Below are 14,619 nucleotides of genomic sequence, written 5' to 3'. Positions count from 1 at the left end.
CATTATTTCCTCCCTTAAAAGCTCCAAAGGCTCCCCATCGCTTTGCAGCGGTTCATAACTGCAGCAGGCAACAGAACCATCTAAAAGAACTTTCTATAAGTCCCAAGTCTGAGCCATTCCAGGCCCTCTGAATCAGGCATGTATACGTACAAAAAGCTCCCAGGAGATTCTGATGGTCAAGCCGAGGTAAGAACCACGAAGCCTTTCTTTACCTTCCCCTCCCTCTTCCTCCAGGCAGTACATAATGCTCTGCTGTGCTCCCACGGTACCTTGTTCACATTTCTATTATTCCGATCACCCTCATCAGATACAGAGACACCAGAGAGCAAGGACCCCGTCACAGAGAATGGTGTATCCCTAGTATTTTACACGCTGTCTGGAAGACAGAAAGCACCCATCTATTTTGATGAATGGATGAATGGATACAAAATAAACCCCTAACATCTCTGCCTTCTAAGGCAAGTCTGTTTGCTCTGAAACTTTGCCACTTCTGCTAACTAAGCAAAACAGAGCAAGGAAAATACAGACAACCGCAAATTAGACAAAAATTTGAGGTTTATCATTTACCAGACCCTGGCTTACTCAGGCAAGGAGACCTGAAAACCCAAGGCCAATTCCTTTCTGTAACGACCAAGAAGGTGGAGAAACCATTTGAGTTTTACAGTGCAAAGCACATTCTCCCAACTTCCCGGTCCTGTGACTGCATCTACACCTTGCAAATGCCTCTCGGACCAAACTGTGATTCACACTGACAGTCCTCAGCAAATAACTGCAGGCGACCTGCTTGCTCCACGCATCCAACAAGCAAGTTTAACATAAGAGTGCCTTCCCAAAAAATCTACTTAGTTACATGCTGCAGGATGTACTGGGTGTGTTCCCCGGTCCCATACAGAGGGAATCGTCCTCATTTCCCCCAGTGCTCCATTACCTTGAATGTACTTCCCACTTTCAAGGGTATTTCCAGAGCACGTTCTATAAAATAAACTTTGTGGTCTTCTTATTCATACATACATAGGGGAAGAGAATGGTGATGAGAACTACAATTTCCTGAAGACAGATTTATTGCATGTCAGGCTCTGTGCTACGTACATACTTATACTTTCTCAGTTTATTTCTAAGAACCAGCAGGTAATATGGCTATTCTTGTTTTAGAGCAAACTGGGGTTTAGAGCAGTTAAACAACTTTTCCAAAGTTATACCGTTGGTAACGGGCAGAGCTGAGACTAGACCAGGCTCTGTGGGGTCCCAGAGCCTGAAGGCTCTCTTTCCACGACCCACTCCCTCCTCTCTGCACTCTATCAGATGAGAAAGAAGGAAAGTAACATTTACCTAAGTCCACACTAAGCATTTTCTGAGTGTTAGCACCTTTAATCCCCACCAAATCTGTGGGGTAAAGATTCTTCTCCCCATTTCACAGATAAACCCACTGAGACTTAAGAATTAGGAATGAAGTTAGAGAAGCTAAGGAATGTGCCCAAGATCACAGTGGCAGAGAAGGAATTAATTTCAAAGATCATACTCTTTCCACCCCACCATGCTGTCCCCTTCTCCATGCTAAACACGGAAGGGTTTTTTTTTCCCCTAAAGGATAGAAAAGCATTTAACAAAGAGAAATAAGGAAAGAAGCAGCCCTCAAGATCTTGTTAAATCTCCAAAACAACTCTCATCCATCCAGTACTTTCCTGTTTAGATAATGCTTTCCAGATGTGTGATCTCATGTGATCCTCACAACAGCCTTGAAAGGTAAGTACCACCATTCCCGACTTCCAGAGCAGAACTAAAGCCCAGATGGGTTAAGTAACTTGACCAAGGTCAATTGCAATTAAGTGCTTAAAGATGGACTCAGACCATGTCCTGAAGGCGGAAGCCCACCATCTTCCCACTTTCCACATGGAATATTGCCTCTCAGGTTTAAGAGAAGAAGTAGAACATCATTCTTGGTGAAGATTCCTTATCTTAGAAAAGAAGTTCTTTAATGTATCTGGTTCTCCAAGGCAAGAGCGGAGGGACAAGCTACAACGACGTCAAACATCTCCTTAAGTCCACCCCCGCTACTGAACAGAAAGACATTTTCCTTCCACAATCCACACCTGGAATGACACTGAAAGTCACAAAACTCAAGTATTGTTTGATCTCACTATGACCCCCTGACCAAAAGGACAGACCCACCCATAGGGAGGGTGGGGATCTGTGGAGCGTTCACAGCCAACTTCCCAATCAGGACAGAACACACTCAAGTTCACTGTTAAACCTGGTTATACGCTAACAGATGAATAGGCGTGAACCACCAAGCCCCGCTCACCCCATTTAGACAAGAACTAGAGGATGACCCTTCCACATCAGAAATCTCAAAGATGGGAAGCACCCATGTTCTCTCTGCAAAAAGAATACAATGCCTCTTGTCTTCCTTCTAAGGAAACAAAAAGCCTAAATAAAGAAGCCATAGTATGGTGGCAGAAACTTCAGTTACTGAACTTTTTTGTGGTTTTGTCTATTTTTTGTCACTCATGAGCATATGTATTTCAGATGCTACACTGAATGTTTTATAAACATTATCCAATTTAATCCTCCTAACAACCCTATGGGGAATTATATTACCAATCCCAATTTATAGATAAGGAAACCAAGCATATTAAGAAATGTTCATTAGGACCAGCCCGGTGGCACGGCGGTTAAGTTCACACGTTCTGCTTCAGTGGCCCAGGGTTCGCTGGTTTGGATCCCAGGTGCGGACATGGTACCGCCTGGTAAGCCATGCTGTGGTAGGCATCCCACATATAAAGTAGAGGAAGATGGGCACGGATGTTAGCTCAGGGCCAGTTTTCCTCAGCAAAAAGAGGAAGATTGGCAGCAGATGTTAGCTCAGGACTAATCTTCCTCAAAAAAAAAAAAAAGAAAGAAATGTTCACAAGATCAACAGCTGGTCAGAAGCAGGACTGAGATGTGAACCCAAGTTTACCTGGCTCCAAAGCCTGTGTTTCTGTCCAGGATACACTACCAGCTACAGACTTTCCACCACTCACTCTCTACCCTAGCGCCTTCCCAACAAGGAGCTTCAAGATCAAAGGGTACGTGAAGCTGCAGACATGGTTCTAGACGTAGATCATCTTTGCCCATGTTGAACTTCAAAAAAATACATTGGTGGTTTCTTGGTTTCTCAGTTATCACCAAAATTAAGTCAAAGGGACTGAATTTTTGGAAACAAATCTGATCTATCTGATTCACAGGCCGAAAGATGCAATGATTTTTACGCTTGTCACTGGGAGCCCGTGGTTGATTCTGTATTTAAATGACGTAATTTAGGCAAGAGAGGATATCCTTAAAATGTTGTCATGGAGCATAAGACTTTAAAAGCATCTCTTCAATTACATAAAATTTACCTTCCGCTGACTTTCTCACTAAGATTAAAAAATGCAAATCCTCCCACCTAAGTTTTGAAGAGAATCTTACTGTAACCTCTTGGTCTGGTCACTCCACCCCAGCAAAAGACTGACTTCCCTCTGCTGCCCTTGAAAGATCTGAAGTTTTTTTATTCTTTACTAAAGGAAGTTGTGTTTCCTTATGTACATTCAGGAAAAAAAAAAAACACAGGAAGGTCGCCTACCTCAGAAAAGAACTCATCCATGAAAGCTGTGTTGTCAATGGCAATCTCGACCTCATCGGCATCATCATCCTGTGTCAGCTGCTTCTGTGGGAGACAAAAGGGAGCAGGATGAGACTAAAAACACAAGGAACAGCTAACAGTATTGTCACTAAGGACCCGGAGCTCTATCTATATTAAGCATTTTTTCATATGTAATCTCCTTTAAAACTCAGAACAGCTCTGTGATGGACCAAACTCTGACGTCACACATCTGAATTTAAACCTTAGCTCCACCACTTACTGCTATTTTGCAGGGAGGCCAGGGGAGGAAGGGAGGGAGGGGCAAGTTACGAACCTCGCTGTGCCTGAGTTTCCTTACCTGTAAAACGCTGAGAATAACACTACCTACTTCATGGGGTTGTTTAAGAAATAAATGAGATAATGAATATAAAACACTTTCACACAGTGCCTGGCAAACCGGAAGTACTCAGTAAATGCTACGTTTTGTTGTTGGTGATGGTGGTGGTGGTGATGGTGACATTACTATAACTCATTCCAGCTGGAAAACCTACAACAGAGAGGTTAAGTAACTTGGCCAAAGTCACATAGCTAAAATGTGGGGACAGGCAGACGTTAGCCTGTCTTTTGGATTTGGATTCCATATTCCTAACCCCTTCTCCACAATGCTCAAATGCATGATCCCCCCCATACCAGGGATCTATATTAGAACACTCTCTAGCCACAATTCCTCCAAAGCACTGGCCTCAAATCCTCACAGCAGGAGCAAAGATTTTCCTGTTTTCAGAAACCACCTGTTACAAAGGAAATAGCACTGTGTGTTGTTCCCTGTCAGAGCTCATGTTTATAAGGAAAAGGAAGCTGGCCCCCAGCTTTCTTAATCTCATTCCGCTTCGGCTGCAAAATCACAAAATGGCTATCTAAAGAAGTGCTTCCGTTCCTACCCAGCGTCAAAGGCCTGAGCTGTTCCTACATTCTTCCCAAACGCTCGTCCGAGACTACTGCCTCACTGCACATTTCTAAGCACACAGGCAGAAGTGGGTGTTAGGAGCGGAGGCCAGGAAGGGGTAAACCCCCCTGGACCTGCTTCTTCACAGCCTTCAGTGGCCTGCGGGCTTCTAGGCCAAGACATGTCACTCTCCAAGACTCCGAACTCCACAGGCAATGAAAGCCACCAGGGGCCTCTTTTCTTCATCCACTACGAGCCCCCTGATCTGCAATAGGAGATGGAGTTACTGGGAATTCCCAACAAAATTTGGGACTCTTTAGCCATCTGGAGAGTCTCTTTTGACTGGGTCCCCCATCATCTCATTCTCTGGAAGCATCAGCAACCCATGCTTAAGAGCCACATTCAAAGGAGTTGAGTTTGAGGGCACTGCTGCTACAGCCCCCACAAACATCTTCCTAAAACTCAGAGCTGATCATGTCCTTCTGCCAATTAAACTCATTCAATGACAGCTCATCTTCTAGGATTAAAAGTCCCAGTGCCTAACAGAGCACATGGGCCCCTTAAGATCAGGCCTTATCCACATTTTTCCCTCTGTGATGCACTCTGTAGACCAGGCACTTAGAACTCCTTGCATTTCCCAGACATACAGTTCTTTCATAACGCTGAATTGTCACATAAGGACTTCTTCCTAAAATGCATTTGTCCAACTGGCAAAATTTTACTTAGCCTTTACAATTCAGTCTCCAACAACCTTCTGTGTCCATCTTACCTGACACTCCCCACCCCTGCAAAATTTAAAACCTCCTTAAGCATTTTGTGCAAACTTTCCGCAGCATCCATCATAGCCCTCTTTAATTATCCCTTATCCATCTTTCCCCATTGACTACAAACTCCTGGAGGATGAGGGTGGCCTTATGTATGTATTACAGTAGATATTTCAAGTGCGTGTGCCTGCCCAGGACACCTGCCTTTGTGGAGACACCCCTTACCTTCCCCACATGACGCTGGGAAGGTTATCAGTCATGACCCAAGCTCTCTGAGGAATCTGCATGCAAAGCAAACAGAGAGCCAAGTCAAGCAATGGCAGCAGCCAACAGAGACATCCGCTCGATTCCCAGAGCTACCCTCGTTTCTATCCTTCCTAAGCCACCTGTTGGCTTGGAGCGGGTTCTACAGATCTTCCCTAAAATTCTTTCAATGAGCTGAACAGTATTCTTCTAATATTTTTTAATTCATTTAGCCAGAGTCGGCTTTGGCCGCTTCCAATTAAAATTACTTGTACTTGTCAGTAATTGATTCCACATGTATATTGAGCATTTACCATGGACTAGACATGTAACAGAAATTGAATCAATTTTAGCTGAATAAATAACTAGCTTCCAGAGACCAGCAGCCTGGATTCACCCAGCAGTTTCTAGTTTGAGACAAAATCCTCCCTTTAGCAACTATCATTGTTACTTGGGCCTCCATCTCCCAAGAAGGATCTGTGTGATCCCCACTGGAGACTAGGATCCCAGCCTTCCTCTAGGAAGGTGAGTTAACAAGCATTTGTTAAGCTTTTTCTCTCTTCAGAGGTCTTCTAGAGACCCACACTGAGGGGAGACACTGCTCTATGTGTATGTGTGCACACATAACACCCAACACACTCAGACACACACAAGTGTGTCAACTTGTTCTTCAAACAGGCCCACGTGCTAAGGATGGATTAGGGAATCCATCACAGGATAGATTAAGGGAAGTTTCCAGAGACTGCAAACTACTGTGTCCCGGAACATGGAAGGCAGGCACCTAGTTATTCATCATGACATAGATTTTTGAGACCCCCCCCCCCCAGAATTTATACAGGGATTCCCCACATCCAAGGTTCTCCATGTCCAAGATGGCCACCTCTTGGCTTTGAGCAGGCACTAATCCACCTCTGGTGAGAGAATGTGTGAATTCGGAAAAGAGAAGTCTTTGGTGACTCACAACCCAGGTCCAAAACCTGCTGTTACCAGTTACTGGCTGTGAGACCTCAATCAAGTCCCTTACTGCTCTGAATTTTTTACCTATTAATGGTAATAACACCACATACCTTAGGACTTTTACAAAGATTGGAAGAGATCACATATAAAAAGCTTCTAGCCCAATACTGGGCATGTACTAAGTGCCTAGTAGATGTCAATTTCCCCATCAGCTAGCCATAAACCTGTGACACCTGAAAGAGTGAGTTCTCCTCTACAGGAAATTCTCCACACTAAAGGCTAAGTCAATAAGATAGGTCCACAGCATCCTGACAACCAGGATTCTATAACTTGCTCCACCACATACTAGTCACGGAGCCTTAAACAAATAGTTAACATCTCTGAGCCTCAATTTCCTTATCTACAAAATAATAACAATAGCATCTACCAGAGCTTTTGCGAGGATTAAATAAGGTAATATTTTAAAGCTCCCCATGCAATGTATTGCACATAGTAAGAACTCAATAAAGCTACCGTATATAAGATCGAACCAAGTCAATGACTCTATAGCTTTAACCTGGATCTAAGCACCTTTAAAGAGGAAAGAAACAAAAGATATAGGACTTGTAGAGCTGAACGCAACCTTACGGATTCCTCCCTTAGAGATGGGGAAACCAAGGCCTGACACCAAACAACGAATTACTGACACAGCCAGGAATAGAACCCAGGTTTCTTGGTTCCCATCTTCCCACAGAGAGTTTTTCCCACTGTGATGTGCGGCTTGCAAAAATATAAAATAACAATGTCAACAACAGCAGCAAGAACGTTTAATCCAGACCAGAAAATTCAAGGAAGAGGCCATCATCACAGGTTATGTGACACTGGAACTACCACCAGGCTTCTCCGGAAGGGGATCTACCAGATCCCAGGGCAAGGATTCCTTCCCTTCTGACACAGCGGGGCTCTTCCAGACCAAGAGGTCTCAAGGACCCCAAGGGCAAGGAAAGCACACAGTGCCCTTTATCTTCAGCGCATATGACTGCACACGGCCCAGAAGAGAACTTCAGCATCTTTATCAAAGGATCAAGATGTGTGGTAATAGGAACGTTACAGTAGCTACAACATCAGTGGCAGTAAAAAGTGTCCATGAGAACCACGAGCCCAGCCACCACTTCCTGTCCCCACCCCACCCCGGGCTCCTGCTGTCTCTCCCGCCAGGAGATGGGAGATATCGCCAAAGACTCAGGCAGCACTGAGCTAGACCCCAGGATCTATCGTCCACTCCGCCTCTCAGATGGGCCCCAAAATTCATGGAGAGCAGCCAGGGCTACGACCTTCTCTCTGGACAGAGAACGAAGAGTTCAGAGGCCCAGAACTCAACACGAAGTGACTTCATCTGCAGTTCCTCTCACTCAACACTGCCTGCCTTTCTCTCAGCTGCCTTCTCTATCATCTTCAGTCTATTCGACTGTGGGTCCCTCTTCTTTAGCTCCTTTAATAAAAATATTTGCCACCTATAAAGCCCCTATGAGGTACTAGGTGGCCATCACACTCTAGCCGCTTCCCATACACCATGTCAGAGAACCCCATCTATATTTTGTAGTCGAGAATCTGCAGGTCAGAAAAGTTCTAAGTTATTCAAGGTCTCCCAGCTACTAATTTGCAGAGTCAGGGCTCAAGCTTAGGTGGCCTGTCCTAAGTCCTTGCTTATTCCACTGTACCCTGCTCAAAGCAGCCTACCACCGAGAGCAGTCGGGAGCCAAGGAGAGCCACTGCCCAGCCCTCTAGAAAGCCGGGCTGGGAGAGACAGGCTGTGGGCTTTGGGGCCACCACTTGTCTCTATCAAGCCTTGGTTGTCTCACCAAGAAAGGAGCTTAGCTTTCCGATGTGGCTTTGCGGAACCCCAGGAAACCTCAGACGTGCCTCAGGAACCACCCAGGGAAGTCAGGGGACGGGGGAGCCAAGCAGGCGGGCCCCCACCCCTCTTCAATCTGCAGAGCTTTACTTTTATCTGCTCTATACTCTGGGGTGGAATATAACATTTTGTTTTAAGAAAGAGGCCTGTTGTCAAGAAAGAAAAGAAAAGAAGAAAAAAGGAAGGAAGGAAGCTTAGCTAGCTGGAAAAGCACTGAAGCGGATGAATGGATGCCTTCTAAGGACAAGAGAATGAACAGAGTCCTCCCACTCCTTTCCCAGTCAAAACATGGCTGCACCATAAGTTTAAATCATCAGCAATTCCTTAAGGGTATTACAAATCAGAGCAGTGAGACAGAAAGAAGGGACAAAGAAAGAAAAAAGAAGCCATCCCAAAGGAAGAGGTCACCAGCTCTCTCACAGGTGCCAGACCCCAGGACAACGATGGGGCCCAGGACAAGATAGCAGGCTCAGGAGCCCTCGGAGGAATGTTTCTTAGTGAGGAAAATAATGACAGAGGGGAAGGGACATCTGGTCCCTAACTTCCCACAGCAGGGTATTAAAGGATTGGGGGTATCGGGGGCCTGAGCACTCCTGGCCCCAGCAGGTGAGCACCAATTCTTGCGCCTCCTCCTCTCCACATGTAAACAGCTCTCTGCTCAGGAGACACACACTCCTCTTTACAAACCCAGATGTTCTCCCAATAGATTTGATTCCAAGAGACAATGACGTGTGATATTTCTTGTCCTTGCTGCCCACCTCCTCCTCCTGCCTCCCTCCAGGCTGAGGGTCCGTGGATCCCCAAAGACAAACACCACCACTTCCAAGAATTACACACACATACACACGAACACACGCCCAGGCACACACTGCCCAACACCTGGTTTTTCCAGTCCCTCGTCTTTAATTAAAAGAAGCCAGAAATTCTGAGTAAGCCTCTTGGCTCCCCACAGGCACTCGCTGCTCTCTGAACCCACTTAAAGAGTGAGAGGCAGGTGGCCCTTCTCCGACCCCCATTCTCCCTCCGATACTGTTCTCTCTTCCAGTGAAACCCTCCCAGACAGAACGCTTCCCCTTTCCGCTGCACTGCCTCTTCCCCAACACGCGTGTCAGATGAAGCAGGAAGAAACAGCTGGGTAACGCTACCCTAGGTGAGCCTCGCACTTCTACTTTCAAGATGATGTTCTAGCTGAATGATTTGAGGCACACTTGGCCCTATTTGGAAGATGAAGACACTGAGGAATAAACTCATTACCAAAATAGCCCAAGGCCAGTGAGTTAGTGGACAACTGGGGAGGGCCAACGTCCCCAATGACCCCACTGCATATATTCCGCCATCACAACACTGCTCCTAGATGATCCGTGTGCACTTGGTTGCAGGTGCTCTCGTGGTTTCAAATCTATTGTCTAATTGTCACATCAACCCTGAGGGACAAATACTACTTTCCCCATTTACAGATGAGGCCCCTACTTAATTAGGTTAAATAACTCATCCCAAGTGACTCGGCTAATAAGTGGCAGCTTTAGGATGCACCAGCAGGTCTGTGGGAGCCCAGTACCACGTTCTTACCCTCTACACTCTGCTTGAGGATGCCCTTCCCACTCTGGCTTGGTAACACACCCTCACGTAACGTCAATCAAACTAAATTGGACTAATCTATATGCATAAGTGAAAAAGACAGCAGTGCATATAATCCTATGACTGTGCGTGTATGTAGAGACACATCTGACTGCCTGAGTTGAAAACCCGGCTCTGCCACTTAGTAGCTGTGTGATCTTAAACAAGTTAACCTCTCTGTGCCTTGGTTTCCTCATTTCTAACATGAATAATCTGCTCACAGAATTGCTGAGGATTAAATTAGTTCATACATGTGAGATGTTTAGAGCAATGCGGGGTACATATAAAATGCCCAAGATCATGCCATCTAAAGCAGAAAATCAGGCCTTCTTTTCCCTACAGAGTTTCTGCTGAAGATGTACCTCTACTGCCAATTCCCCGAAGGTGACAGCAGGACCCATAGGATGAACTGAAATCTAGTTCATTTATTTGAATGAAGTCATTTTTCTACTACAGGCATTTAAAGAAACAAAGCTCCCTGTGAATTCTGCTTCTGCTCCGTTCTCACAAATTTTCGTATTTACTGCTCTCACTATCACTCATTTCTAAATAGTCTGTCATTTCCATTTTGATATCTTTTTAACCCAAGAGTTATCTGGAAAAGTTGTTTTTAAATTTCCAAAGCAAGTAAACCTGGGGAGGACTATTATTGTATTGTTAATTTCTAATTTTATTACACCACTGTCAGGGATCATGGCCTAAATGGCTTATTATTCTGTGGAATTTGACATTTTCTTTGTCTTAAGATATGGTCAATATTTTTTAATCTTCTATGTGTGTTTGAAGAGATCTCGCATCAAAGTTTCATCCCCATGTGCCATGTTATTTTCTATCTGCCTTTGCTTCTCAGGAAAGCAATGAAAGTTCACCTAAAGAAAGGAAGGAGAAAAAAACACAACAGGAATGCCCTCCAGGTAGATTTTATCTACACTGATGAGTAACCTTCGGTAAAGGAGGTTAATTCATCCCGAATCACACAGCTAATAAGGGACAGAGCCAGGACTGGAACGCTGCTTGGTCCAACCCATTGTTCACAGTGCATTAACTCAGGGATCTTGCAGTCCCATAACCACGACCAACACCCACAACATCCTCCTTCTCACTACAAGGTCCCATCCAGAGTAACAGACTCACTTGTTCATTCATTCGCCCAACAGTATTTATCGAACATCTGTCATTCGCCAAGCAACAGACACTGTAGATACACAGACCAAACTCAGCACCCCCTGCTCCCCAGGACCCCACTGTCTCAGATGGGAGGCGGACAGACACCTGGGTCATTACAGCTCCACGAAGTGAGTGATGAAGACAGTTAGTACAAGGAATTGTACACCCAGGAGAAGACGGGGTGCCCAACTTCGTCTGAACTCAAGGCAGAGCCTGGGGAATGTGGAGCCTATTAGAGAATGTCCGCAAAAGTGACTCCTGGGGGAAATTCTGAAGGCTGAGTGGATTTACCCAAAGGATACCTAGAGGAAGGCCACTGCGGTGAGAAGATCACGCCTTTTTCCTGCTTTCTCTCTCATCCCTGGAGCCATTAAGGAGAGTCAAAGAATACCTTCTGCTTCCCCCTGGAGGGCTCAGGTCCTCTTTCAGTCCTTCCTCCCCCACCCTAGCTTCTTCACTCTCTTCTGACTTCCTCTCCCTCCTCCTCCCTCTCTTCCTGGCCCCTCAACACCCCCACAGCATCCACCTGTCAAGGATTCAGAAAGGAGGAAGGAATGACATCTTCTTCCCCATTCCATCCTCAGCCCTCTCCTCAACCCTTCCTTTCAGCCTCTGTCCCACAAGCCCCCTCCCCGTCATGGTCCTTCTAGAACACTTCACCAATAGTTATAATAGGTAACATTTTTTGAGTACTCCGCATGTGCTGAGGGTTCTTCTGAGATGTGTGCTTTATATTTACCAAAGCATTTAATCCTCCAGGGACCCTCCCCCTCTGACAGCTGAGAAAACTAAAGCATAAAGATGCCAATTAACCTGCCCGAGATGAGTGCCTGAGCTGGGAAGAGACCACGGGCAGCCAGCTGCAGAGCCTCTTTCTTGACCATCACGGAGCGATGCCTCTGCACAGCAAGCCCCACCCCAGACGCAGCGTGTGGCACTGGCCACCGGGGATGCACGTCCAAAGCACTAAAAACCAGATGCCTTATAGACAAGGTCAGGAAAAACAAGATCGAGAGGCTGTCACAGGCCAGAGGAGGCTAAGGAAACATGGCAACTAAAGGCAATGGGGTGTCCTGGATTGGCTCCTAGAGGAGAAAAAGGGACATTCGTGGAAAAACGAGTACAATCCAAATAAAGTCTGGAGATTAGTGAACAGAACCAATACCAGTTTCTCAGTTTTGACAAATGTACCATCATAATGGAAGAAGTCAGCAATGGACGAAACCGGGTGAGGGGCAGACAGGAACTCTGTACTATCTTTGTAACTTTTCTATAAATCTATAATTAGTCTAAAATAAAAAGCTTATTAAAAAAAAAGAAAAAGCAAATCTGAGGCCAGACCAAGTCGCCCTAACCCAGAGAGCTAAACAGACCCAGACAGCATACGCTCCACTAATCTCCCTAAATAGGGGTTGAACTTCACTCACAGTCTCCAGACAGAGACTGGGGAACATCGCCATGGAAACGGGCCAATGCCAGAAAACAGGCTGACCTCACAGGGAGCGAGCGGGTGGCGAGGGGAGGAAGTTGCAGCCTGGTATAAAGGTGGCTGGAGATAAGGCCCCTGGGGGACTACAGAATCTCCAGGTAAGTTCATTTGCAGAATATCCCCATTCATCTACTGGATGGCAGGGTTTACAGCTTTCCCGGCTGTGGGCTGGGAAGTGAAAAGACACAGGGAATGAGGCATGAGGGGTCTGTGCTTTCTCAGAGAGTAGGACCCAACAGGGCAGGCAGCTTCTGAAATGACAAGATCACGTGGCTGCTTTTATATATCACCAAAAATTAAAGAGTTTAAGGAAGCCCCAGGGAAGGCATGGTAAATGCTATCAGCTCGGGATCTGGAAGCTTCCCTGAAGTGATGACACTGGAACTGAGCTTTAAGGGATGTATAAGATTTTGCCAGGAAAAGAATGGGGTAGCTAGATTTTCACTGTAGTAGCCACATCTTCTCCTTCATTGTCGTTCTGAACAGGGGCAACCCTCCCTGATGTATTGGGCTGGGGTTTTAGGTACAGTTAGAAGCCTTGGAACTCATCGGTCCTTGTCCTTGAGGACAGAACCAGTGACCTCTGGCTTTGTTAGCAAATTTATGGGTTCCCTGAGTAAATACAGCACTTCAGGCAGGTAAAGTTTTACCACCTCTCAGGGAATGGATTGGGAAGAGTAAGTCTTAATGATGAATAAGGGACGTGCAAGGGCCAAGCTGTTGTTGATCAGTCAACAGACAAATGTTGAAGAGATGATTGCCATGCAGAGTACTAGGCTCTGGGGCCCCAGAGGAACACCCTCTCTGCCACCGCAGCAAGGAGCATCCAACTGTAGTTGAGGAGACGATCAAATATAGCGTAGGGTGACGTCAAAAAGCAAGACAGCCATGATCAATTCATGATCCCACCGCTTCCTAGCTGGGGATCTCAATCAAATCTGCACCTCAATTCCTTTACCTGTAAAATGGGAATAAGACACACCAACGCCTCGCCTTGCAGGGCTGAGAGGATTAGAGACAAGGAATGGCAGGCACGTAGCGCACGTCCTGTCCGATAACAAATAGCTGCTCAATAAATGGTCATTGTGACTGTAGTTGATATGGTGACAACAACAAATAGAACCATCGATCTTAAAGACAACAGGATCTAGGAGGCAAAGAGTCCAACTCACAGAAAAACAAATGGAAGGTAATTTCAAGCACACTCCATGGTAACCAAAAACCCAACTGACAACAGAAGAAAGGTATTTTGCTAGAAAGTGATAGACAGCCCATGCGGGCTGCTGGAATGGAGAGAGAATATTCTAGGCTGCAGTTAGGGAGCATTACCTGTAAAGAATGAGTTTGGAAGATGGGTAGGAATTTTGACAGAAGCGGAGAGGAGCACTGAAAGGGAGAGAGATCAACATGGACAAGCATCTCTCCCTTAGCTCCGGGCAGTCCCCCAGCCTCCCCCACACTCTCAGGAATAAAAATAAAACTAATCCCCTTCTTTCATCCAAGCATGTTCTCTTCTGGCCTCTGGCTGATGGGTCTGTAATCCCTACTCAATCCCTATCACCCTCATCTCAGCCCTGCTTCCCGTCTGCTCACAGCAAAACAGCCATCCCAGCAAATGAGTCCTCCCAGGGAGAGAGGAGAGGTGAGGAAGAAATCACCGACTAGTAAGAAACCTTATCACTAAAGGATGGAATCTGGGTGAAAAGACTCTCAAGTTGAATCTCAATGACGAGAGTCTCAAGTTGGGATATTAAGATTTGGTTATGATCCAAAGCACCTGGCACACAGTAGGAGCACAATGTATACTTATTGAATGAATCAAGCCTTACAGGAGAAGTATAGCTCCATGTTTCTGATGGGGTTCCGCTATAACCATTACCCTGAGGAACTCTGATCCCACAGAGATCCCAGAACTCCAGATGGGGAAAGAGGCCAAGG

The 14,619-nt window shown here is 45.9% G+C and overlaps 1 protein-coding gene across 12 annotated transcripts in view; it reads right to left on the bottom strand.

The window, feature by feature from the left end:
- The window catches only part of STX3 (syntaxin 3), a 42,921-nt gene that overhangs the window by 24,297 nt on the left and 4,005 nt on the right, over window positions 1-14,619 (bottom strand). For 9 of the 12 annotated variants that reach the window (XR_011523897.1, XR_011523900.1, XR_011523895.1 and 6 more), the window contains exon 2: window positions 3,605-3,688. Coding sequence is in view for 6 of the 12 variants with exons in the window: in XM_070564008.1 (XP_070420109.1) it covers window positions 3,605-3,688 (84 nt within the window). In the remaining 6 variants the exon portion in view is untranslated. Of the gene's footprint in view, window positions 1-3,604; window positions 3,689-5,539; window positions 5,591-14,619 lie in introns of those variants that run through there. The other 3 variants (XR_011523899.1, XM_070564013.1, XM_070564014.1) reach the window with 1 other exon arrangement.

This window comes from Equus przewalskii, chromosome 11 (genome assembly GCF_037783145.1).
Source record: "Equus przewalskii isolate Varuska chromosome 11, EquPr2, whole genome shotgun sequence".
Lineage (NCBI taxonomy): Eukaryota > Metazoa > Chordata > Mammalia > Perissodactyla > Equidae > Equus > Equus przewalskii.
This window is presented reverse-complemented; position numbering and strand designations above follow the sequence as displayed.